This window comes from Hippoglossus stenolepis, chromosome 13, assembly GCF_022539355.2.
Source record: "Hippoglossus stenolepis isolate QCI-W04-F060 chromosome 13, HSTE1.2, whole genome shotgun sequence".
In the NCBI taxonomy this organism is placed as follows: Eukaryota; Metazoa; Chordata; class Actinopteri; order Pleuronectiformes; family Pleuronectidae; genus Hippoglossus; species Hippoglossus stenolepis.
Window position 1 is genome coordinate 4098418 of NC_061495.1, and position 26904 is coordinate 4125321.

At 41.8% G+C, this 26904-nt stretch overlaps 1 protein-coding gene across 7 annotated transcripts in view; it reads right to left on the reverse strand.

Annotated features, from left to right (window-relative positions):
- The window catches only part of gulp1a (GULP PTB domain containing engulfment adaptor 1a), a 59020-nt gene that overhangs the window by 11293 nt on the left and 20823 nt on the right, over positions 1-26904 (reverse strand). For 4 of the 7 annotated variants that reach the window (XM_035175187.2, XM_035175191.2, XM_035175193.2 and 1 more), the window contains exons 2-4: positions 23735-23821; positions 8526-8607; positions 930-991 (exon numbers count right to left, since the gene is read on the reverse strand). In XM_035175187.2, coding sequence (XP_035031078.1) covers positions 930-991; positions 8526-8553 — 90 coding nt within the window. In that variant the 5' untranslated portion in view covers positions 8554-8607; positions 23735-23821. Of the gene's footprint in view, positions 1-929; positions 992-8525; positions 8608-14301; positions 14455-23734; positions 23822-26904 lie in introns of those variants that run through there. The other 3 variants (XM_035175189.2, XM_035175188.2, XM_035175190.2) reach the window with 3 other exon arrangements.

The window sequence follows — 26904 nt, forward strand, 5'->3', positions numbered from 1 at the left end:
TTCTTGCATCAGGGGTTCTGGCTGGTTTTTCGACAGACGCATGAGTCACTTCACGTAAACAACACCCCAGCCCCCAACCGACACACTCATTAAAAACTAAAACAAAACAGGAAGGCTGAAACACAGAGCGACTCTTTCAAATTAAAGTTTGACGAGAATTTCCCCCTCCCATCGCAGCACCGAGGGAAAACAGCTGCTCTGGAAGATAAATGAGAGCAAATCCACTTTTTGACAATTCATACTCGCGGTGTGGTGGAAAGAAAATCCAAATGATCATTGCTGTGTGTGTGTGTGTTTTACATGAGAAGTCAAATGGGTTAAGGATGTTGAGCTGTGCTTGTGACTTCATCCTGCGCCGACTCTAACTCCACAACTCAAACTTTACGCAGCTTCAATCTGAGACAATAAATCCACAAACAGGCAAACTCATTTAGCCGGACATTATCACACAATGTGAGCTGCTGTCCTCAGTGAAAGGCCTGGTGGTGTCAGGAGAAATGCATCATGCAACACGTGGACTAGAGGGTGTCAGTTTGACGGGTCTGAATAAAGACGGCAAACACAACAAATGGTGGAGGCTACAAAAAGGATTTGGTTTTACTTCATCATACCACGTCTACACTCCTGGGAATAAAACTCTCCCTCCACACGACCATCGTTTGATAAAATATCTCCTTCCAGTAAGAACTACAAAACTCAAAAAGGCATAACAGGCCAGTAGGTGGCGATAAAGTCAAGTTCAACGATTATCACAGCTGAATCATAAAAATCCAAAACCTGCATTAGTGTGGACAGGATGTTTCTCTGTCCCTTTCAATGTAAAAGCCCCCAATCATTGCTTAATGTCTGCCCCCCCCATGCCTTTTTCTATTTGATTATAATACAGTTAAAGTGCTCAGCAAAGGAGTCAGTCCCACAGTGACACATACCTTGACATTGTAGGGTATGTAATGCTTGGCCAGTGCGTCCGGGGTGTGCATCCAGGATTTATCTGAAACGATACAACAAGCTCTCTCAGTCTCGTTCAATATATCACAACCTGCCACACAAGAGAGTAGATTCTCACACAAGTGACAGAAGGTGTGAGGAAGGATATTACACAACAAACACAAAAAGCAGTGGATGAACCAAACATGTTTTAAAGCTTCTGTTTCAGTTGGTGCTTCTCCTCTTTCCCCTGGAAGTTGCCCAGTATGGCCACAATTCACCACAGCAGATTTGTTGGTGAGGAATCAGCTCTGCTGGAACAGTTTGGGGGGGGCGAAGGACTCAAGGGCAAACCAATGGTGGCAATTAGGAATGGGCGAACGCTGATCCCCCCCCTCTCCCACCCTGATGAACTGAGAGTCAGGAAACTGAAAGTGGCCGCGAGCCCATTTCTCTGGTGTGCTCAGACTGAACTGATGTCTATTTAATAGGCAGTGCTTTGCATTCAGAGTAACACGGATGTGACCAGGTGAACGTGTCTATAGGTGGAAGGAATTAAAGTGAGGACGTATCCTTGCAAGTTGAACATTGAAGATGACAAGATGACAACGCAGGGAAGCTTCGGTTGTGGGGGGAACCAACGGAACTTAGAATATTCATTCATATTCTATTTTGCATGCTACAAAACATGGTCTGATTATGATGCCAAGAAGCTAACTGTTGCGTGTCAGTGTTGCAAAATGCTGTGAAAACTCTATAAAGCCGTTTATAATGCGTCTAAGGTCAGAAAACTCCACATGTCTTTGATTATTGTTTATTCTGAGTGTTCAGGTTGAGATAATCAGAAAATGCTGTTTGCATGAGAGTCTTATTTGGACTGTTGTGTTAATCTGTTTACTATCCGGTGTCCAGGAAACAGATGCACTTTGTTTTCTCTTGAAAGCACATTAAAAATCACTTAGTTACCAGAGTGAGTAAAGGTATGTTCTGCTTTGGAGCCCTTTTGAAGCTGCTCCGTCTCATTTACACTTTAAGTGTGTCAACAACTTCTTGATATTCACATCAGGTCTAAGAATTAAACAAATATAGTTCTTTCTATAAACAAACAAAACACATGAATCTATTTTGTGGCTTTCCAAGTCGATTCAATTTCCAGGGTAGCATTAACTTCTTGTTTAAATAAGAGTGTTTTAGTACCAGTTTGACTTCTGACACATCCTCACACTGGGTTAATGAGCCACTTGCCCTGCAGACGCTCTTTGAAGATCAAACCGAGGTTCAGGGATCATCACAGGTCACTGATGAAACAATTCAAACTGTCCCGTTCTGCCGTTTTCAACATTTCCTAATCATCTGCTGATTAGAGATCCTTCTCATTGTTTCATTTCCCCATTCATAAATGGCTTATCGCCCCCGTTAATGAATGTTGTGACAGGAGATGCATGACTGTGACCTTGGGGGCGCTCAATTACTGTGGGTGGATTGTGTTAATCAAGACATTGCAAGGTGGAAATTGTGTGAAGCAAATTTATGATGTTCTTTACAAAAGTCTGTAATCGCTTTGTTTGCATTGTTGTTGTTGACTGAGTGGCTTGATGGATTCTAAGTCTATTATAATTAGAGTTAAATCAGTGGCCCACATTTGCTATTTTTGATTGCTTATGTTTGTTAATCGTATTATTTCCAAGGAAACAACAGGAAAAATCCTGACTTGTAAAGGAGATTGTGTTTTATTTTTCTGAAAATCTTTCTGATGGCAACAAATAAAGAGGCAAACCAGAACTAACCCACACAGAGTGATGCTCTCTGTAAAGTTTGTTTCACTGCTCAGACTCTGCAGTGTGAACCGGGAGCCTTTCCTCTACTTAACTTGTCCTCCTCCTAAAGCGTTGCTAACAGCTGTGCAATGAGATTATCCCCGCTCGTACCTTGCAACGGCCTCCTTCCAAAGTGCAATCAATTTCCTAGTGGGGAGCCTTCAATGACAGTTGATAGAGGGATGATGTATCTCCTCCTCTCGTGCGCAGCTAAGGAGGTTAAGAAACTGTAAAGTCCAGGAAAGAGTACGCAGGACTTTCAAGCCTTCAGCACACACCGTTCTGATTAAAGGAGGGAAGGTGTGCGTGTGGGGTGGGGGGGGGGGCTTGTCTTCTTTCCAAGTCCTTTGCTGCATAAAATGGCAACCGGGAGAACACAGCAGAAGTAGGAAGAGTCCTTCTCTTTGTGTCCAGGTTGCCACAAAGTAAGATTGACTGCTGGGGCTCAAAGGAGAGGTCGTGGTGTCTGAAGGTCGCTCTGTGAGGTTCAGTTGTCAGATGCTGAGAGGAGATGGGAGAAGAACTCACCGAAAAGTGCCAATTCATCACTGTCACGCTGTAGTGAACTTTCTCTAGAGACAAGAGGCTGCGTCACTTCTCTCTCTACTCTGCTTCGCTCTCCTGCAGAACCCGGTTGGGATTTGTGAAAGGATAAAAGGTCACAAGTCCGTCATGCTGGTTACACTCGAGTAACTACTGCTATTAGCAACAGATGCCCTCATGTTACTTCATGCTGGGAAATCACACAGTAAGGTTATTATGACAATACTCAAATGACTGTTCGCAGATCGGCTCTGACGACAAACGAATCCCAACTTGACTCATCCGCCCATCAACCCACCCGACGGAATTATTTTCTATAATCTATTCTATAATCCACACATCACTACAATGGTCATCTTACTTGAACTACTGGCAACGCTGCCCCCTTATGATTCCTTGCACGAATACGGATGAATTGAACACACAGACTTATCTTACTTTGAGCATAAATGAGCCTTAATACTGTGCATCACTGAGAATGTTCTGTAATTTGCTGTAGAACAAACCGGTCAAGGAGAATCTAACCTGAACCCTGAGACCCTGCGATAGATGAAAATAGTTTAAGAAGGTAAATAAAGCGTATACTAGTATTTTCAGTACCAATACACTGCCCAAACAATGGCTACTTAGTCTTGCATTAGCCTTATTTAAATTATTTGAAAAGTTTGCTTTCACCGCAGAGGTATAAAAACAAGCATTTGTAAAGTCACTTGGGAGGAACAGATTCCTGCACACTGTGGATTGACTGGTGGTTTGATCTATTAGACCTTTATCACAAGGAATCTCTTCTTATCTCCAACCTAACAGCAGCATTTGGTTTTATCTCACATCTCTTTATCTCATGTTTTACTGTGAATCCCGGCATTGGTAAGATAGTTCTTCACCTCAATGAGATGTGCTTCCAAAGATAACAAAAATCACTCCACTTTTCTAAAGTCCTCCACTTGAAAAACCATGTATTAATATATGTGATTTTTCATCTTTTACTGTAGACTGTACATATATGAGTTCAGGGAAGATATTTGACTGAAACGAAAACAACTGGCTAACGAGCACAGCTCAGATACTCTGCAGGACACGTACAAGTACATTTGCTCTCAGAGTTTTGCCGAAGTACAGGTGGGTGATATCCTTCAGGGGATCATCAAAAGTTCTACACCTCTGTCTATTGTCCATGTAAGAGCTGTCTCCTCACAATGAACGAAAAGTTCCTATTAATATTTGTATTAACGATACCACTTGGAAACAACAGTAACAGTACCTAGTCATCACATATTCTTTAGTGTTGGGCTCTCCCCTCTTTAACATTCTCTGGGCTTAGCTCTTTACTTCTAGAGCTTTTAAATGCAGCGTGTTTCCAATGCGTCCGCAAGAAGTGGGCAGGCAATAGCCTAATTCACTGCAGTGCTCAATCACTGCCACGCTGACATCTTGCTGGGTTTGCACTGTTCTCCATCATGCAGGGGTACAACCTCCATGCGGCGAGGAGCTACACCACCACGCTGCTGAGGCCCAGTAGGTTGTGTTTTTACATTTAAGATGAAGCACTTTAAACTGTATGACCGCTGTAGGTACCGACGTTGTGTATGAAGCAAACGTAAAAGTGCAAGACACAGAAATATTGACAGTATCTCCTTTGAGAAAATCTCTCTAGAGCCTCATAAATGTACTGTCTGACAGTAACAGAGGTTTCAAAATGGCTAATGTGCTGCATGTATCTTTATTGTAAAGGTGTTTATGGTTTTTGAAATAAAGCCCCTAGATGGATATAAAACCACGTCTCCATTCTGCTTGAAAGGTGCGTTAAGAGTTTGTTCAATTTAAAAAAACAAAACAAAACAACATCAAGTGCTGAGAATATTGCTGGTAGAAAGAAATCTGGGAGCCATTCCAGGCTAAAACGGATTACACAGAGCCAGAGAAGGAAATGCTTATGGATCATATGTCTCGTCAGATGGCTTTATGAACCAGCTAGAGGATGGGATCAGGCTCATACAGCACCAGACTTCACATCAGTGTCCGTCCCTTCACTACGTGGCAATCAGACGTGCACAAATTAAACTTAGAGCAGCATTTATATTTGGTATTTATATTTCCCAGTTATTCAGTTAGCATGGCCACGGGGAAATCAAAGCCCCATGTATCCCCCTCCATCTCATTTTCTGTATGAATGCTTTGTTGATTCCATCATAATGATGAATAGAGGACTTCTGACCTTAGTAACAATAAAAAACGCAGCGTAACAATGACGTGGATATCACAGTTCTGACGACTGTGTGATGCTGATTCTTTAATTTCACCAGCGATCATTTAGACCATGCGGGGGTGGGGGGGACCTTTATTCATATTGAGGGCCATTTCAATTTTTCTAACATCCTTCCTTAGGGCCGTAATAAATCCCAGAGCACATTTATCACACTAACGTCTCTAATGCGATGTCTGGAACTGCTTCTCTTTTGGCTGGTTGTCCAAAGTTTTCTTGTTTAGCTTAAAGTAACATCAGCTCATAATGTGATGAATGTCATTACGTTCAGCCCGTCAAAATAAAACGCGGACCTTTTTTAAAAAAATAAATGTTTTTTAACATTATTGATCCGTCACTCAGTCAGTCAATTTTAATTACACCTTGCACAGTACACTACAGTCAGATATCTGCTATTGAGTGTACAAAATATGCATGTATGGATTTCCACCAGGAGAGAAGGTCCACATGAGCTGATGGGTCAAAGCTACAACAAGAGTATGGCCAGAAAAAAACATTTTCCGAGATACCTCTGCAACTCTGCTGAGACAATTTAAAGCTTTATCGATCAGAAGATTATTCCCATATATCCCATAATGAGTGACACCATGAAGATGTCAGAAAATGCCTTCATGTATAGTTTAAAAAGTCCATTCTTCACGGTTGTCTCTGCATCATAGAGGACTATAGACACTACCCAAGGCTTATATAGATCGAACAATTCATTATGATCATATAAATTATGTCATCGTGACATCACTATAAAATCTGAAATTGACGTCATAAAATGTAATAAAACATTATCTCAAGCAACCAGTGAAATTAGATCTACATAGGTGTAGATGAAACTGTACGACTACAAAATGTATAAGATTGAGGTGTATACACTTCACACAGGGTTTGCTTCGCTCCTCTGATTCCTTTCATATAAATCTATATTTTACAACTCTGTTACTTACAAGAAGGTCCACATGATCCCCCCGTCAGAGTCAAACTACTCAATCCACGTCACGTCCAAGAGCACGGGGCAATAAACATGGGAGATAAAAATGATCAAGATCCCTGCTGGCATTACCTGCTAGACGGGATCAGGTCCAAAAACACAGCCAGACGCAGAGATAAAGGGGGCGAGGTAAATCAGTGGAGTGGATCTGATGCCAGTGCCAGCCTTCACTCTCAGCCAAAAAGCAGCAGCAGCAAGGTGCACAGAAACACACATTAATAAAATCTGTTGGACATTTATGTACATGTGGGCCTGTATGATGTCTGCTCTGAAGGCTTTTCAAGTACAACTCCAACCAGAGGCGTGAACAGACACAACAAGAGAGACGAGTTTGACTCTATTGTGAAATCCTTGGCGAACAAACCTTGTGGGAGGTCGTGAGAGACGCAAATGTAAAGTCCCGTATCTGACGGGGAGTACGGTGGGAATGAGAATCCACAACTGTCGTCAAGTGTGATGAAACAAATCGATTTGTTGCATGATGACACAAGACACAAATCTCTTAAATCCATTACAGTCCAGAGTCCTCCGCCGAGGAGCGACTGCACCAATGCGTCATCTCATCTTCCTCATCATTGGATTTTCATTATGAAACACGTTGAGATTCCAGCTCATTCAAACACCAATTTAAACCACCATGTGAAAAATCTTTGAAGGATAAACATCCATCACCAGTTTGCTCAGCCACAGTGAAAAACTGGGACTATCAAAGAAACGCCAAGAAGCAAAATAGACTGTGCACACACATGGTTCCAGGTATTTCTGTACGTTGTGGTTCATGCTCTGAAAGAAAGAAAGGTCTCATCTCTCAAAGCGGGGGAAGCTTTTACTACACTACCTGTCAGGGATGTTTTGGCATCACTCACTGCAGATTGATTTGAACAAAAGTTGCAGGAATTAAATCAAGAGAGGAGCTTAAAGGTTATGCATCTGTTGGTGTTCAGAGGTATGAGCAGTATTGCAGAGGCCAGGGAACTTCTGTCCTTCGCTTGGAGAAAAGGGCTTTGAAACTCTATCGTGACAGATGGATGAATGGATGCACGCTTAACAGCTTCCAACGAGTGCAGAGAGCTGGACGGTACATGTTCGACCTTTCTGGGGCAGCAGCTGGAATTCACAGAAATAGAATCCCAGGTAAAAATGGGATATTTCTATCACACGCAATCAAACAGAAGTGGAATGTGAGCAGAATGCCTGCCCCGCCTGATTACCATCTTTAAAATGGAGGACCCAAAGTGAAGAAGTGAATTATAACGCCCAAAATATCATTAAATCCTGGTGCACCACCTGGGGCCCTGGACACCTTCCACCAACACTGTCCACTGCTTCTCCAGGAGTGTTGATTCCCACCAGAGGGAGTGGGACAGATGGTGGTAAACACATCAAACTGTTTCGCAATCCCCCCCCCCCCCTCTACGTTTGGCCAGGGTCACCTCAAGACACACAAGTGTTGCACAACCCCCCCCTTGGCTGAGGCCAGAGCTTGGTAGATTTTTGTTGTTGTTCTGACCGTTTGTATTCTTGCATTAACAGCTTTGTGGAATGAATAAAGTTCAGTCTGGATTGGATCATTTCCAGCCTCGGTCGGTCATCCACACTTTGAAGTTGCATCGTGCCTGGTTTGTAATCAGATGAAATAATAAACACATCACTCAGGATGTCACTTTCATGTTTTTAAAACTTCACAGTCCTGCAGATTTAATGAGCTGCACAGGGCGAAAGTTGAGAAAACGTTCAAAACAGAAACTTTTTTCGGTGCATGATTGACAAATGAGTAACTGCATCTTAATGAACTTGAAACGGGAACAGTCAGGGTTTGATCCAGATGAATCTTTTTCCCCGACATGGACAGAAATCCTTATTATTTCAGAGGAAAAACATTGTAAATGAGATGAAGCTGAGGATGATTCAGCTTCAACCGAACCCAGCAGAGAAATAGAAGCATCTGACACAACGGCTCTGTGTTCGGCTGGAGGAGTTATTTTCTGCTCACCTTTTTTCCTGTTGAAGGCGCGGTTCATAGTGGAAAAATGTGCGTCTCTGAGTTCCCTCTTGGGTTACTGCCAATACTCCACCTGGAAAAGCAGCAGGAAGAAGGGGTTTAAAAATGGCTTTGACCTTAAGAAAAGGCTACAAAACAAAGTCTGACGTTTTCTTCTGGTGGTGAGGCAATATTTAGCTGTCAGAAAGTCCCCGGCCTCATCAGCTCGGGAGTCGGGTTCTCCCGACCTTGTAGTGCTGATAATAAAGTGCTCGCTGCCCTTTCCTGTTTTTAAAGCACTGGACCGGCCTGAGACTGGTGATTTCTATCATAGAAGTAATAAGGCTGCACAGTAAAATCTAACATTGTTTCCCATCCTCCGTTTACAGTCTGTTGCCTTATGTTCTAATCTTTATACAAAGGAAAAAAGAGCAGTTGTTTCTGTCAAAGTGCAACTTGTTCAATCCACCAAAACACATTCAGCTACACACTCAGCATTAAAGTCTACAGAGCTGGAATCCAATATAATCTCTATAAGCTAATGACGAGAGATGCTCAACTTCTAATGATCTTCAGATTCACGAGGAATAAAATTGTCTCGCAAAAACAACCATAGGGCAACATGTTGAAAAGGTCAGATGTTTTAAATACTCCGATGGATGTGCAGAAGTTATAATTAATCCCGAAAGTTTAAATATACTTTGGGTAGAGTCAGAAGATTCATGTAATTCATGGACTCTGGTGGAAAGCATCTTATCTTGTAACGTGGTTGCTTGGTGCGGACAGTTCAACGTTAAGTGTAACGCGACAAACTGTCAAGAGGGATTAACACGGTGAGCAGAAATCAAAGGGAAACCACAGATACCAGTAAGCGACAGGTTTACGCTGAATGGTAAAAATAAAAAGCTCTTGACATTACAAGCAATCAGTTCTATCCTTTGCGTACAAAATCTGAACTGTTTCCTTTGAGAAGGAGTTTTAAAAAGCCACGAGCTTCCAAAAGAACTCAGACCTTTTTTTATTAGTGATCTATTTTGTTGTTTTCCTGTGGAGCCAAAGACGATTTCCCCACATTGTGGACAGTATAGTTTAACCCGACCTACCCCGAACAGCCCCAGTACTATACATCATTACTCCACTCCCACACAGCCAGGATGAAGTCAGTGATAAACGTGGTGCTCAGTGTTTCTCTGTCTGAGTCTCACTGTACAGTAGCAGCGCAGCCTTGACGTGCCCTAACACAGAAACTGGTACACTCGACCCACACTGCGTTGCATCACAGGAAAAAAAAGGAGCAATTTCTTTATACAAATGCAAAGTGTCCGCCTCCGCAGCGTGTCGAAAAAATGTGACTCCTCGCTTTGACTGTTTTCAGGCCTTTGCATCAGTTCCTCATGAGAGCTCGGCAATCTCACGGACCTCAAGGACAGAGTGTCCAGGGCGAGGAAGCTGTCAGCGAGCTCCACGATCAATATCCTTTCTGCTCTTATACTGTGGGGGGAAATATACAACAGCTACTTCAATCTGTGCCCTTTGCAAACAAACTTAAGACTGCATGGGGCAATTTAGGAAATGAATTGAAGTTTCCCCGTCGCTGGTGTTTTAAATATATCAAGAAAAAGTCACTCTACATTTTCAGTGAATGAAAAAAACAATCCCAACTAATGTCAGAGAACCAAATTGATAAGATGTCGTATCCTCCAAAACATTTTTCTTTTGTTTGTTAAAAAAAACCTGTTTGCTCTCTTCACCGGATCGGAAAAGTCAAAATAAGTTTTTCATTTTTATACTGAAATATTTCTGCAGGCTTTAGCTGATGCAGAACTGACTGGTTTTCAAACAGCTTCACAGAAAAGCAAACAGGGATCTCGATGGGCTCAACACATTCAGACCTGATTCAGTCACACATGTAGATAATTAGACCTCACCCCAAAAACAAGCTGTGGACCTGAATGGATCCAGAATCGTACCGAGTTAAGAGCAAAGTGTTGAAAGAGTAGAAATGTGACTCATGTTTTCTGAGCTTTAAAGTTCAACCCCCATCGTCTTGCATCAGAAGACACATTTTTCTCTGGTGATGATAAAAACATTATGACTTAATCATCAAATCTATTTGTCTTACTCGGATATAACCACTTTAGATTTATTTTTCCTCTTCTCAAAATGAGTTCCTGCTCTGTATCGTCTCGTATGTTACACGGACTCCAACGACGGGTTTGACGGAGATGATGCCGTTCAGACAACAGGCTTCTATGTATCAGGCACCATCGTCCAATCGGCCCCTCGGGGCTGAGAAATAAAACACAAAGTTAAGTATGAGAAAACAAATTGATCACTGTGGTACTGGAGGGTAATGGGTCATTAGTTTTGACTGAGTAGCAGCACGGTGCCAGTAGGAAGTGATGGATTCAGGCTATCGAGTCAGATACATTACTGCTGGGAGGAGCTGATGATGAACAAACCATCCTTAAAACTACACCTCGCACACAGCTCCAATTATTTCTTAATTCAGATAAAACTGTCTCCGTAACGATTTTTAAAAAACTGTCTTCTTAGACTGGGAAATGAAAAGTAATGAGCCTGGTTTTCTCCAGATGCTCAGAATTGAGGCCAAACAGTTCAATCTTGATTTCGTCAGACCAGAGAATCGTGTTTCTCCCGGTCTGAGGGTCCTTCAGGCTCTTTCATGTGTCTTTCCCTGATGAGGGGCTCCTCTCTGGCCACTCTGCCACGAAGCCCAGATCCGTGGAGTGCCATAGTGAGAGCAGCCTTTCACAACGTTTCTCCCATCTTCACATACGATAGACAGATTGCTAATTAGGTTCTTGGTCACCTCCCTTATGGCGGTCCTCTGATTGCTCAGTTCGGAAAGGTGGACATCGATAAGAAGAGTAATTTTGTTCGTTATGATGTTGTTTTTGTCCAGTTTAAGTTTATAGATCAATCAATCAAATGTTATTTGTATATAAAGATGTGTTTGTCATTGTGATAAAGAGATTTAGAGAGTGAGAATGGCTAAATGCGTTATCATTATGTGATGGTCAATGTTTATATTGTGGTGGTGACTACAAATATATCATCATATGGACTCTTACAAGTGTAAAAAATATGTTTTAACTGTGTTAGATCAGAGGACGTCAGCTGAGAGGGAAACCTGAAAGTGTCTTTGAAAAGTGTAAGAATATTTCAGTTTTCATTTTTAATATATTGGTATAAATGTCTTTAATTGTGGTTTCACATAAAGATTAAAGGATATTGAGTGTAGACTGAAGAGGGGAAAATTACTTTAAATCAACATCAGGCTGCAACATAAGTAAATGTGAAAAGGAAAAGTGAAGTGAATACATTTTAAATGCTCTGTCATAAGGCTCAAACTAATGTGGCATAAAGCTGAGGGAAAATGCAGTTTGCAGATACAAACACAATGTAAGTGGGTTTCTACTGTAAGGGGATATTTTCCTGTAACTCGGGCCCTGGAAAGGGCAGCAGCACATTCTAAATGGAACAAGCTTCAGGGTGGAGACTGGGACATTCCTCAGTCTGCCAAATCCTAGTATCTCTGCTGCTGGGAAATTGGGTTCCTGATGTACAGGTCTAACGTGCTGCTGCTCAAAAGCATCGCACGAGGAACAAGGACAGTATTGTTTACACTTCACCAAATACAGTGCGATAGAGAGGATTCTGCACATCTCAGCACCAAAGTACTCTAAAGTATCTACGCTGCCAAATTAAGAACTTGGCAGCGACGGCCTTGGTACTTAACTACAGCTTTTTTTGAGAAGCAGCTTTTTGGATTTAAGTGCCTTCATCCTGAAAGCAAGTTTGACATATTTTTGTATAATACAATGTGCCTTTTAATAGTTTGTGGTGTTTTTATGTTTATGTTGTAAAAAAACAAAACAGATCTAGGGATAGAGGACAGCGTGGATCTTTTGTGACATGAGATATAGAAAAAAGGATTTCGACAGCCTCTCTTCATTTCAATTATGAACACAAAAAACAAATATGTAAAACCAGAAGCAGCCCACCAGGGGTGTGGTGCACCTGAGGAATGCAGCCTATTCAAAAACAGAGGAGAAATATTAAATACGCTCCCACTGGAGCTGTGTACCAGTGTTTCTAAAAAGCACTACGAGGCGAGTTTGACAGCCGGCATCTTCAGAGTAAAACGGGCAAAGACCTGGACTTTGATCTCCAATACAGATTGATAAAAGACAGACCTTGATTGGCTCCTGTCCTAATCCTATTTGGTACTCGTCTAAAAATCCCAATTAAGAGTTTTTAAGTTCATGAAGGATTCACAACATGCAGCAAAGTCAGGCCACATACTTGCTTGTGGGAGACTGTGATATAACACGAAGCCACGCCTAACACCTGACTGTGATGTCACTCACTTGTGATAGACAGCCCCAGTGTTCAGCCTGTTTTAATAGCTTCCTGTCTGGTGCTTCAACAGCACCCCCTTGGGAGAAACGTCGATCCCGAGACACACACACACACACACACACACACACACACACACACACACACACACACACACACACACACACACACACACACACACACACACACACACACACACACAGAGATACACACAGATACACACAGTAACTTAACACTGAGCTGCAAACTTCCTCAGTCTCTGTCAGTGTTTACTCGCCGCAGTGGGAGCAGCAGGTTAGGTCTGTTCATTTCCAAACAGAGTCCTCACCGGGCTCTCGGTACACTCAGCAGACCTAACAGCACATTTATCCTCCATCATTATGAATAATGCAACTTTATGAGGTCCAATAACCAAAGTAAACGGACACTAAAAACCCTACAAAGCACAATTACACTGTAATTAAAACCCACAACAAACAGCTACAGTATATGAACGTCTAACGTGATACAGAAAACACACAAACTCATTTAAAACCACACAAGAAAACTTGAAAGATCCCTAAATAATACATACACACTCAACAGTCTGAACTGAAGAGTAGTTTTTCTCTTTCTTAAGTTTTAATGATGTATAAAATAAGTAAAAACATATAAGCCTGCTCTACATTTACTAACGTTCACTGCCAAAGGCAAAGCAATCTCAAAGCCCAGAGTCAGAACAACTCACCTTCAGTGACTCAAACAATCGGAATTTGGGAAATAAACTTTCTGGAAGTGAGCGCGACCTACTTTGACCCTGTGAAGTCGACTCCTCGTACCCCTACAACCATTTAACAAAGAAAATGAATCCAAAGGCAGAAGGTTGACGGAAGTTAACGTTTAAAAAGTCTGATTTGGAGAAAGAAAGAAGGCAAAGTTAACATCCCATTTACAAATGCCTTTCAGCCACACACTAATCTGACCCATATGCACTGAGAAGGCAGCAGGCTTTTAACATGGGACAGACGCACTCCAACATAATGCCTCAGAAAGGAAAATCAACAAAGATCCTTTGTTTGCTTCTCTTTACTCTCCCCAGCTCTGGAATCTTGCTGGATACGCGCAACACACAACAACAACACATCGCAAACTACAATCTGTTTGTGAATTTTTCGTCCCACAATTCCTCGGCCGAATCAACCCGTGGTGTCCTGGTGTTTAATCTAAAAGCCAGGCTTGCTCTCTCTATCACAGCCTGGCACTGAGAACTGCCGTGGATCAAATGCAGCACCCTGACGTACTTTCAAGGAAAAAGCACCGCTTGCCTTTTTAGAGGGAGAAGCAAGAAGAAGAAAGACACAGAAAATGATCCATGGAGAGAAACATGCAAATCAAAGACAACAGAGCTGAGATAAAAGCTACTTACTCGCCTTCCAACTGGGGAGGAATAGAGAGGAGGAAGTTCCAGCAGATCCTAATAGTTTTCAGCTGTGGGCCAGATGGTGGTACACTAAGGACTGCAGCGAGCAGAGATGATGGGGTCTGCAAACTCAACAAGAAGCTTTTTGCCTCGACACATGATACTTGACATTCAAACCCAACCTCCTCCGCCCACAGTTTGTCTAAAATGGATTCTTTTGGAGTTCTGCATGTGCAAAAAAAAAAAAGTAAGAGAGACCCCCGTTTGCCAGGAACTGTTTCCCCTGCGATGCACCGTTACATACCAGAGGTGACCTATAAAGCCAACACGCCAGAGGTTGCAGTCTGACGACCCGGTTCCTGCTGCGTGTGATTCGTGATCACAAAAACGTAAACTGGCCCAAAGCCTCAGCACAACAGGAAAAGTAATAAAAAATCTGCTTCTCAGTGAGATTATATCAATTAAATAATGTAATTATCCTTTCTCCTGTACTCCAGAAACAGAAACAGGCAAAAAAAACAACATGTGTCCTGAGAGTTGAGAGGAAATGATCTGTTGCTTTTCCAGTCTTGACGACCACTCACAGTTCTTCACAGTACAGTTTTCCGTTCACCCATTCACACTCGTTCATACAGAGCATCTTAATCCATCATCCCTCACTCACACACCCTGCAGGCACAGCCGTCAGGGGCAATTTGGTGCCGAGTGTATTGCCCAAGGACACTTTGGCACGCAGAATGGAAGAGACCAGGGAAGGAACCGCTGGTGCTTTTGGTTAGTGGACAACCCGCTGTACCTCCTGAGCCACAGCCTCCCACGGTGCGTACCACTTTTAAAATCTGTCACTTGATTGTTCTTTCTATCTGTCAAAGAGAGGAGCAGAGGACAAACACCGAGAGCCTGATGTCCCCCTTTGACAACTTCATGCAAAGCGTCTCTCCCTCGGGGTCTGTCTGACTCCTTCACAGCCGTTTGAGTGTCTCTCAGGGAAGTACAACTGCTTCAGGATCTGACCATTTTTCAAGAAAAGAATTCTTGAAAGTTGTATTATGTAAATTGTCATCAAATAAGAGCAACCTTGGGAAAGAGGTCAAAAACAAAATCCAGATCACAAACAGGTTTCCAGCAAGTCACTCAAAGTACGAAGGGGCATTCCTTCTTCTGCTTATTCAGCTTGGTCAGGGCAGAGGCTGGTGGAGGTGGAGGTGGAGGTGGTGGGGGTGGAGGTGGAGGTGGTGGTGGTGTGTTCATGCTGGCCAGCAGAAGTTTGGGTTTGTGCCTCAGAGGCCATTTAAAACAGGCAGTTCTCACAGGATCTGGGCTGTTCACACTTTATTTTTCTAGGGTTTTTCTTTGCTCTGGCCTGTATCATTTCATGTTTGCGTCTTGTATGAACAGCTGTGGTGGGGTAGAGGAAGTGGCTGGACCAGACACTTTCCGGGAAAGTGGGGGCCCTTTATGCACGCACACACACACACACACACACACACACACACACACACACACACACACACACACACACACACACACACACACAACACACACACACACAGTAAAAGGTTGAGAATTCTTTTAACAAATGAAGTGGAAAAATGTGAAGTTGTAATCGATGACATGTGTGACACATTTTATCTTATTTGTGCCCGTATACACATTTTTATGTAAACGTGTAAGTTGCCTCTGCTACAGCGCACACAGATAACAACTTGTCCATTCTCCGAGAAGCAACACAACATTCAAAGCAGTGGAAAACAGACACAACAACTCCAACGCAACTAGGTCAACATTTGAAAACAATATCAATGAGTCATCTGTTCATACTTTGTTTAATAACTAGGCTACGGCAACTTCTCCCCCGTATCCCAGCATTAAAATGTATGGGGAGAGAAATCAAGTTGGACAAACCAAATAACAAATACGCAGAGGATTCGACGCGTCTCCATCCCACCAGTAACTCTTTCCGCACTAATGATTTAGCAATTCTTATGGTTTACAGATTTACACAAGTTCAGAGTCCAATTATCTCATCTTTCAGTCGGGAAATGAGTGTGTGTGTGTGTGTGGGAGTGGGGGAGTGGGTGGAGAGGCAGGAATGTGCATCTCAATGAGAAGCATCTCGGAGGATTCTCACTCAGATTTGCAGCCTCAACATGATTTGTGTTTCCTCCAAGCAGTAATGTGTTCTACCTGCGATGTTATTTCGTGCAGGCACGGCGGGAAAAAACGTCCCAGTGCCAGACACCGAGCCAACAATGATGATGACTACAGCCAAGGGTGCAAGGAATCATTTCCAGTGGCTGCTGCTCTACATTACACGACAACATAACACAGGCAAGTGTTGTGTGAGGTGATTTACACACAGCCTACTTTTAACATGAAATCCAGCACTTCTTAAAAATCCATTTGATTCAGACTCAAGAGGTTCAGAGGCACCGTCCTCTGACGTGAATCAGTGTAAACGCAGCCGCTCTCTCTTTGTAATAAGACGGTGTCGAAAACAACAACACACTGTAATCCCCCAGGATGAAAGTTGTCACTAAGCTCTTTTGTTCAATCATTCTGCAAAAACCCAAGGGGTTTTCAAACTCAAATATTAATAGCAGGGTTTGTGACGAACTGTCTTCCACGTGCAACACAAACAAAGAGTAACGTGCTGGAGATGATATTAAAACCAGACTGTCTGAAGCCATTATACCTTTTATCGGGCTATGAAGCTGTTGGGGTATTATTGGACAATTAAAAATGTTAACATGGCGACACATAAGGGATCAGTAAAAGTACTGAAACTCGTTCAAAATACTAAAATTCAACAATTCATTGGATTGATTTGTCAGAATTTTGAATATGTCTGCCAAATTTTAGGCTGCATCAACACAACTACTATTTAGTTTTATAACACATCCCTGTTGTTACGCTTACGTCTGCTTTCCAGTTTCTAATCAGGAGAAGTTTTATATCCCTGTTGTAGTTTGAAAACTCCTGGATGTTGTATGAACAGGCAAAAACAGAGACGTCCCCCATGGTCTCATCCTGATTGGTTCTTAATCAGTCACTACTCGACTACCTGCAGTGAAGGTTCAGCTTTGTAAACCTGTCCCCCCCCCCATCGTCCGTCCAAGACAGGAAACCCCTGCTCTTACTTTTCACCACTGCTGTTTCTCATCACTGTGTTTTCTGTATACGTAAGCCACTGGTTGCATATAGTAGACGTTCTTTTGTTTTTCCTTTGCAAAATGATTTGTAAAGCACTTTGGCTCAACTCCTGATGTTTTCAATGTGCTGTTTGAATAAATCGAACTTGACTGGACTATTAAAATGTAAACAGAGATGCCTATAAAGTCTTACAGGAAAAAACAAAAGTCAAGCTAGTAAAGGATAAATGTATAATAGGTTTCCCTCTGATACTACGTGCAGTCACCCTCAGGCTCTGTGGAAGTATTTAAGTTCACCAACTTTACTGTAGTAAATAACATTCATCATTTGTTATTACACTCATCTCATCTCAGCTGCCTGCTGCTGACGGCTTTATGGGCAAACAGCAAACGACCAACATTACCTCTCTGCAGAATATAACTTCTCACATGAACAGTTTGATAACTTTATGTGGCTTAATCTCACGGTGCAGCGATAAATGCAGACAGTCCTCAAAGCTGCGTTTTGGCTTTCGGCCTGAAAAAGGAAAATACCTCAAATTAATCAAATTATATTTTAGTAGCTCAGTTTTCTTTACTTTCTTGCTTTTTTCAGTGTTTGTCAGTTTCATACCAGCACAGAGGGGGGGGGCTCAACTCAAAACAGGAAGTGACAGCTTCTACCCAGTTAATCTAATTATCTAGACTGTGGTGACCCACCATATTCTAATTTGTCCTGCCGCAGTTTCGTAATGAGTCAAAGTTATTCAGAAACACTGTTGTCTCACTCACATACTTCCCAGAATGCATTGTATTGTGGTTAAAATTCCCCAGAATCTTTCTTTTTTTTTTCCTCATATGAAAGATTTAACATGACGGAGGCTGTTTTCCTGTGTTTATTCAAGATGTCAAAGGATCAACTCTTTGATTAGAAGTTGTGCAAACCATAAAAATAATATGTCCCTGCACCCGTCTAACAACAAACTTTAAATTATTAAAAAAATATATATAACAGGAAGCCATTTCTAGTGACTTAAACGATCATATATAGCCCAGATTAAATACAAAATTTGGGCTATATATATATATATATATATATATGGAGCTTATCACACTGTTCAATCAGTTATATGATGCTATAAAAATGGTCTGACAACTTGGGGACCTATCAAGGATCCACCCAGGATCCATCATTATTCAGTCCATGATTATAAAATATTGTCACGTAAGCTTTGCAGGTGGCCGTCACTACAAATTCAGCCCCTGAGAAAACTTTACTATTCATTTTATAGAACTCTTCTCCTTGGAATGTTTCAGTCTTTTCAACACACAGCTGCTTATTGCATGTGGTCCCTCAGGTAGTCGCTAGCTGGATCCCAAAAACCCACTAACACACAACAAAAGACTGAACTGAAGTTAATGGGAGAGAACGGCCCAATTATATCCAGAAAAACAAAGTTAAAAAAAACAACAAATGTTTCTACATCACATGAACGTCTCAGCTGGTACCTCACTGAACAGGCTCCAGACCATAATTATGAACCAGGCTGGAGCTTAAATGTGCTAAAAAAAGGATTTGATGTGGGTTGCAGACCAACATGGCCACCAGGGAGCTGTCAGTCCAAACACTTGCATGGTATAGTTTCATACTCGGTGAAATTTGAGTTCAAACTAAAAACATTTTAAATATAAATACTCAGCATTCAGTCTTACTTGCTTGAACACAATGTTTTATTAGCTAACAATGACACACTACAGTCTGTGATCCTATAACTGTAAACTCTGTCTAGAGCAGTTAGTCGTTAGCACAAACATTCACTTTGGGATAAGTTACACATCTCACACTTGATAAATGTACCTCACCGAAATGTGCGGCAGGAAACTCAACAGGTCACGAACCAGTGCTTTTTGCTGGATTCTACAATTGGAAGTTAATTAGAATAGAGCGGCCGTGCAATATCAGGAAGTACAAGGTTAAAGCAGAGGGGGTCTCTTCTGTTAATGTTCCTCTCGTCAGCCGCGTGTTTGCTCTCGACAGCTCGATAGGTCACGTTACGTTTGCTGTTATGCTGTAATATGAATGAATAAATTAACTTTTATTCCTCTGGGTTCTTCCTTCACCTGTTTCACCTGCAGCAGGTACAAGACGACCTCCACTGACTCGTGTCACCAGCACTGACATGTTGGCATTTAATTTGGTATCTAACCTGATTTATTCTGTATCATTAGTGACAGAGATGTGAAACCGTGTTTTACGTACTGAACACTGTTTCTTTTATGAAGAGTCATGTCCAGCTTAGTGTCCCATATGGAGGATTGTTTCCCCATCATTAGGAATTTCAAACTTGACTGGTCAATTGTTAACCGTCCAGTTCTGCCGTGACTCAGGGTTTTACGTGTGTCTGTCCTTTGTGTGTTTTCCCCTTGTTCCCTCGTTCTGTGTCCGTCTGTCCCTGTCTCCCGTGTGTGTGTCCTGGGCGTGGCGATGACTCCTCCCTCCACCTGGATCATCCAGCACCTGATCATCGTCCGCCTGCCTTCCCACCTGTTCACTCTTCACCTCCAAGGACTCGATCTCTGTACTCTCCACGTGGTCATCGCTACGCGTCATTCCAGCAATATTTCTGAACTGTACTAAATAAAACCCTTTTTCTCTGTGTATAGTCGTGTCTGTTTTTGCGTCAAGCCAAAACAAAAGTGTAACTAGTTATTTCCACGTGGTTGTACACCTCCACAAACCAGTCCAGTGGCGGTTCACATCCAGACTCGCATGCAGTTAGGATTCTCTTGCGTTATGGCAAAACAATTTTGTTTTATGAGGTCATAGTGACCCTTGACCTTTCTAATCAGTTCATCCTTTGACAACGTTTGTGCCAAATCTGAAGAAACTCCCTCAAGAGATAAAATGTTCACAACAACAAAGACAGATGGAGAAGCGCAAAACACAATTCATAATCCCCCAAACATTGCAAAATGTGAAGCAATTTTCAGAGAATTAAAATACCAAAAGTCAGGAAAAAATACTCCTCTCAATAATTCATGCGTCACTGTGCAAGAGAGGCTGCGGTCCATATAACGAGATATCACCAAATTAAGCCGTTAGAGGTTAATGAGTTGTGCCAAATATGCCTTAATTGGATCACTGCTTTCTCTAACTGTGTAATCCATGATGATAAATGAGGTGGAGAAAATAACGAACACTGTAAAAAGGATTTGAGCGAGACCAGACCCTCAGTTGGCAGTGATTCACCTGTATGCAACACACTGATCAGGATTTCAAGACATGTTGCCTGATAAATGTCTGTGTTGTTTCACAGGGAAACAAAGTGTCATGACACAGAGTGTGGATGCTGTTTGAATTCAGACGTGTGGCAATATCACATCTTTTTCCTTCAAGCGTTTGAGAACTGCAGATCTCATGAAGAAAACATCTTGCTAGTCTGATATTTCCAAAAGAAAGATCAGGAGAAGTAAAAGTAAAGTTTCTGTCTGTTCTGACTCCAACACATCTCTTTGGAAAGTCTGTGAATAGCAACTGACGGTAGACTCACTTCTTTGCAGGTTCCTATTTTTTTACAGAATGTGTTGTATAAACTCTTTGCGTACAAGGATTAAATCAAAAAATAACGATGAAGTCTTCTGACCCGGTGGTGTTGGGGGTTGGTGAGGTTGACAGCTCTCCTGCAGGCCACCTTCCAAACCAGGGCAAATTCCAGTTAGCTCACACCGAGCAACAAATCACGGCGAAGAGATGATTTACGCGCTCGAGGGCCGGTTCTGGGTATTGCCCCCTCAAGGTAAAATCATATTTTATATACACCGATCTCATTAATGGCCTCTCTGGAATCTAATTGACAGAAATTTGTCAAAGTGATTGGACAACTTTAATGTCCCAGTGTGTGTGTGTGTGTGTGATGTCTACCAAACGGCAGCAGCTGTCCCACTTGCCTGTCACAGTGAAGGTCCCGCACAAATCTTCATGTGAAACCATGATAATTACAATGTGCAAGAACTGCATATCTCTATCTTTGAATCTACATTGAAAAATCATGTGAAAAATGTTTAGTAATGCAACACATTCATATTTTCCCCATCCGAACTGTTTTACTGATAAATGTTTGCTAGTTAAAAGACAATACAGAAATGTGCTGTTTCATTTCAAAGTCACAAAGTGAAGTGGGGCTTTAAGAGGTCTTGTTAAGTTAAATGGAGCTTTTTTAAAACATTAACATTAAACAAAAGAAAATCATAAATGGAAACACAAGGTTTGTGGTCAGCTCATTACAACAAAACAAGTCAAATGGAACTTCCTCCAGTGTGCCTCTCCTTCCCCTCCCTTTGGAGCACTTCCCCCTGAGGACCACTAGGGCCTGGCTCCTTCTAGCTCTTATTCCCTGACTGAACCTCATCTGTACAAGTTAGTTCCCTCAATGGATTTAATGGTGCGCCTCGTTATAAAATGCACTCGCGCTGTCTCCAAAAATAGTCACAAAATGCGATTAAATGTAGTCACAGTCTGAAACCCAAGGTTGTAAGTTGTAAGTCAGGGTTTATTTATCGGAGCTTTGCTATTAGTAGAAACAGTCAAGATGTGAAATCCTTTTTAAAAAGTACATGCTCAGTGAACGAGTGTAAAGTGGTGCAGTGTTGTATTCATTCACCCAGGGATCCCCGAGCTGAATGAGCACAACATCGGTTAATGGATACCTTCCTGGCTAATGGAAGCCAGAGCAGCCACCTGAAAGCTCGGCCTCACACTGACAGTGAAAGTCCCAGGTGGCGGCTGCACAGAGGCATTCGGTGGATAACTCTCATGTTGTTTATTAGGGAAGTTGTTTTAACACACTCCTCCCTCCCCCCCGAAAAACCAAAGGCCATGAGTTAACATTTCTTTAGTCATACAGAAGCAGTCAGCATTAGAGGTATTGGTGAAACTCGTTGTTTCGCTCTGATTCCAGACTTTATGCTACACTAAGCTAACCACATCCTGACCCCATCTCTGGAAACAGCTGACCGAGCGGAGCATATCTGAAAGGGGCAGCTCCTCCGAAGTGTTTGGATAAAGATTGAACACATCTGTCGAGGACCTTCGTCTGAGGCCACGATGAATGGACGCGTACGCTGCTTCCCGTACAGCTACAAGTTCAACATCCACCAGCTAATTCTCTCCCCGTTCATCTCACCTTTCATCCACCATATTTGACTTCTCATGACTATTTAAAGAACATTAGAGTTCACTTTGTAAACAAGGTCATTTTGAGAGAAAGATCTTGTCGGTTAGGCGATGGAATATCGTAGCATGTTGCCAATAACACTTGAAATGACCTGAGGATTGTGGTTTTGTTTCATAGAGAACGAAAATAGCACTTTAACCGATGTGACACACTCATAAATCTAAAAGACGGATTACAGTGGACCATTTATGACCCAAATCTACCTCAATAATTTACTTCTAATCTACACCCCTGTTCCTGCGTGATAAGACATCCCCCCAGCTTCCACACAAAGTCATTCATACACGGCCATATTTTACTGTCAGCCACTGTTTTGAATGTGCTGACTGCAGTGGGGAGTCAGGCAAACTCTATTCTCAAACTATACATGAAAAGACTTTCCAGGCTCACTTCGCTGACAGTCAAACTGTCTATGAGGAGAAGACGAGGCACTCAGCAACAGCCGAGAGGTCATCTGAAGCTGAGATAGGAGGAACACGATAAAAGACCTTCTGCAAACTGTCCTCCTTTAAATGGTAAGCGAGGTGCTGCTGCAGAAGGAAAACTATTCACGAGGTGGGTAAGAAAATCTTTGATCACATTTTCTATAACGCAGCCATTGTGAATAAAAGAAAAATCTCAAAGGTTCAACTTGGTGGCACGACACTCTCCTTTCCTGGGCCTCTGTGTAAACTCTCTATCCCGACTGTGCCTCGGGAATCAGCGCCTCAAAGTGAAGAAGACGCAGGAGACTGTTTTCAGGTTTAAGGTACGAAGTGCGTGGCTCTTCACTTATTTACTAATCAAATGCTCATTGCAAATGTACAAGGATTCTGCATCATACTTGTACTTGGGTCTCACCATCTTTGCCTCTTCTCATAGGAGCTTTTCTTTTGCCAAGTGAAGTTTCTAATGATACTCCAGCTGTTCCACTGTTTATCATTCAAACTACTGAAGTAAAGCAACCAATAACTACAGGGAAAACAAAAGAACAGCCATCTTTCTGTTCTGGATCCAGTGGCAGGAGCACTTCCACCAAACATTAGCATAGAATGATAACGATCATTTCTGAAGGGAGCAGATAAGGAGTCTTACTGTTACTGTGGACTCTTGATGTTCAGGTTTCTTTGTTTGTGCCTCACACATCTAAAGGCTGATGGGTGTTCAGTGGTGCTGCATCTTCTGCAGGCGGGAGGAGACAAGAGACAACAATTAAATATCCAGTTTTCAAATAGAGAAACAAGGTCGGTGCCACTTCTGGAGCGATTACGTTAAATCTATGTAATTATTTCTCTGTTAATAAGGTATTTATTAATTACATTTTATGTAAGAAGGGGAATATGTTAATTAAAAAGAAGAAATACATGCATTTCTTCTCAAATTAAGACACTGAAAAGCTATTTATTATTTAATTGACAAATAGAGGAAGTGCAAGAACGATGAAAGCCAATGCACATCTCGCATCAATCCTGTAAACAACATTATAAAGTACCAACGTGTACGGATCAGACAGCACAAAGTACAAATGACTGGGGACACAGAACAGGTCTGCATGCATAAGAATATAAATTACATTCATAAACATGAATGTAATGTTTGCCCACAGTTATTATTTTAGTGTGTGCTTGAAGACGGAGGTGCTGACTCACCTCTTTCCTGCTGGTGGCACAGAAAAAAAAATGTTTTTGTTCAGGCACCATAAACTTTACCTTCTGTCTAAGATAATAAAGCTTTTTTTATTCATTTAGGCTAATGAATTTACAGCACAGTGTCAGCAATGGAGAGTTGTGAGCTCTCAGTGTTTATTAATGGTTTAAAAGAAAAACACATTGATCAATCACTCTCAAAAATGCCAAGTTGAAAGAACAGAATAAAACTCTGAAATGCTTCCCTTGCAAATCTGAAATCAAAAGCCATGACACAACCGGGACAATTCCCAAGAGTGATATATGTTGTGTCTCCAGTCCTCCTACATAACCCGATTTTAACGAGTTTAACGATTTTGAGTATGTCCAAGTTCACATGAGTAATTTATAAAAGAACACGGTCGTCTTAAGATTAAACTTGGTTGTTTATGCACTTCACGAATGAGCAGCAGAAGTTTTGTAACCCCGCAGCGCAGCAGGTCTGTGGAATTATAAGGAACGGCCCCCACGGATGTAAAGGGCAGCTGAGTGATTAGGTTTAGGAATATTTGTTCTGGTTTTCGCTGCTGCAGATCATCCCTGTGCACAGAGCTGTTGAGTTTTATTACAAAGATTTTGAGTTCATCATATTTATTGCTTTGCTCTGCAAGTTCATGATCCGGTCACTGTCAAATGCATCAGACATCTGATCCAGGGGAAGAAAAATAGCTTGTTACTACCACCGACAGTGAAAAGATGCAGTTAAGTCCAAAACCTGCATATACTGTATATATGGAACAAGGAATTTGTATAAACTGTTTAATTAAACTTAGCATACCTTTATTATATATTTTGCCTTTATTTAGATAAACATAAGGAAGGAGAGGCAGGAAAATGGGTCAGAGAGAGAAACATTAGACAAACTGAGTATCTGCTGCTCGAAGCATATGTCACCATGTGGTAGGTTATGCTCCATAATCATTTGGCTATTGCATCGCCCCCAAACTGAACCTACTTCTCCTCCTTCCCTTCCCATATAATCAGTTCCAATGCAACAAAAACAAATTCGACAAGATGGAATATCTCCAATAATTTCCAGTTGAGCAAATATGCAAAATGTATTTTTCTACAGCATTTCCCTCTGTGTTCGAGCTGATGCCTTTTTCCATCCCACAGTATAAATTACCAGTGGGATGTTTTCCAACAACCCCATTTTCCAACTTTTTAAAAAATGTCAGTCGAGTCAATCATCTCAAACGGAAAACAAAGATCAAAAGTAAAATGTTTAGGTAATTTAAAACTGAAAATGATGTACGTAACATTGAAAGTGATGAACAATGGAAGTACGTGAAGCCTTGTTAAAGGTTGCCCACTTTTGTTAATGACTCTGACAGTGTTGGACCATTGTGTGTTTTTACCATAGACTTTAAATCCTCCCACTATTCAGAAAGAAAGACAAAATAAAGTGCATTTGGAGCCAGAGTGTGTGTTCATTAAAAACTGGTATAAAGTGACAGTTCACAGTTACATATCAACTGAAATTAATTTACCCTGCTCCTCCTCATTAGAAGCAAATTCCCCAAACATCAGAGCAAAAATGTCCCGGCAGTGAGAAGGTTAAAGTCCAGAGGGCAGTGTGTGTGTGTGGGGGGGGGGTGCTGTACTTGTTACAAGGGAGGAATGTTTAGTGGATTAATCCTCTTAGGCAAGTTTTGATAGCTAGACAGAAAGTCAATTTGAGAAAACAAACGTGAAAAAAAAACAAGCCTTGATATATTATTCTAAGTGAAGTTGCATGACTGGAAAACATCAGCGCAGCCCAGGGCGTCGAAGAATGACACGACTTGTCAGACTGGGAGTGGAGCAAACATCCTAATTACAAAATAAGATAGTTGCTGGAGAAAATAGGATTACGATCCAAAAGGAGGGTTATATATTATGTCTAATACCAATATTAGCAAATCCAATACAGTGCATGGCGTCTAATATTGTCAGGCCAAGGAACATGTGTATGTATAATAGCGTAAAAATAATTCTCGTTAAAAAAACAGCTTGATAAATATCTCGTTGTTGTCCCTCTGGGCTCTGAAGCGTGCGTTTTGTGATAACGAGACACCATGATGAGGGCAGCAGCACAGATCCAGTTCGCATGAGGCTAGAAGGGGTAGATAAGAGACGGGGGGGGGGGACATACTGATAGCACCATACTGTCTCCGGCCCATCTTACTTCCTGAGGTGCAGAACTCTGCCTGCACCGGGCAGACGTCAGGTTATCAGAGAACCTGCAGCGTTCTGACCTGCTCTCAGACACGAATCGCTGTCAAGATGCAGCCGCGGCTTTGGAACACTTGAGAAAAATGTTGTTGCTCAAAAATAACGGTGCACAGATTTTCGTGACTTCTTCCCAAAGAGCTCATCCTTCATGGCACATTAGTGCTCCCACAGCATTAAAGGACAATGGGGGAAAAAGATTATGACTGTGTGCTTTAAATAAGACCACCGTGAAATATGAAGTGTATCAAGTAGCCGCTTTAGATGGAATCTCATAATGGAAATTTCCACCTTATTATAACTTTAATTTAAAAACTTTGACTACGAGATCACTGATAATCCGGGTAATGGAAAAGTCCCTATTTTACA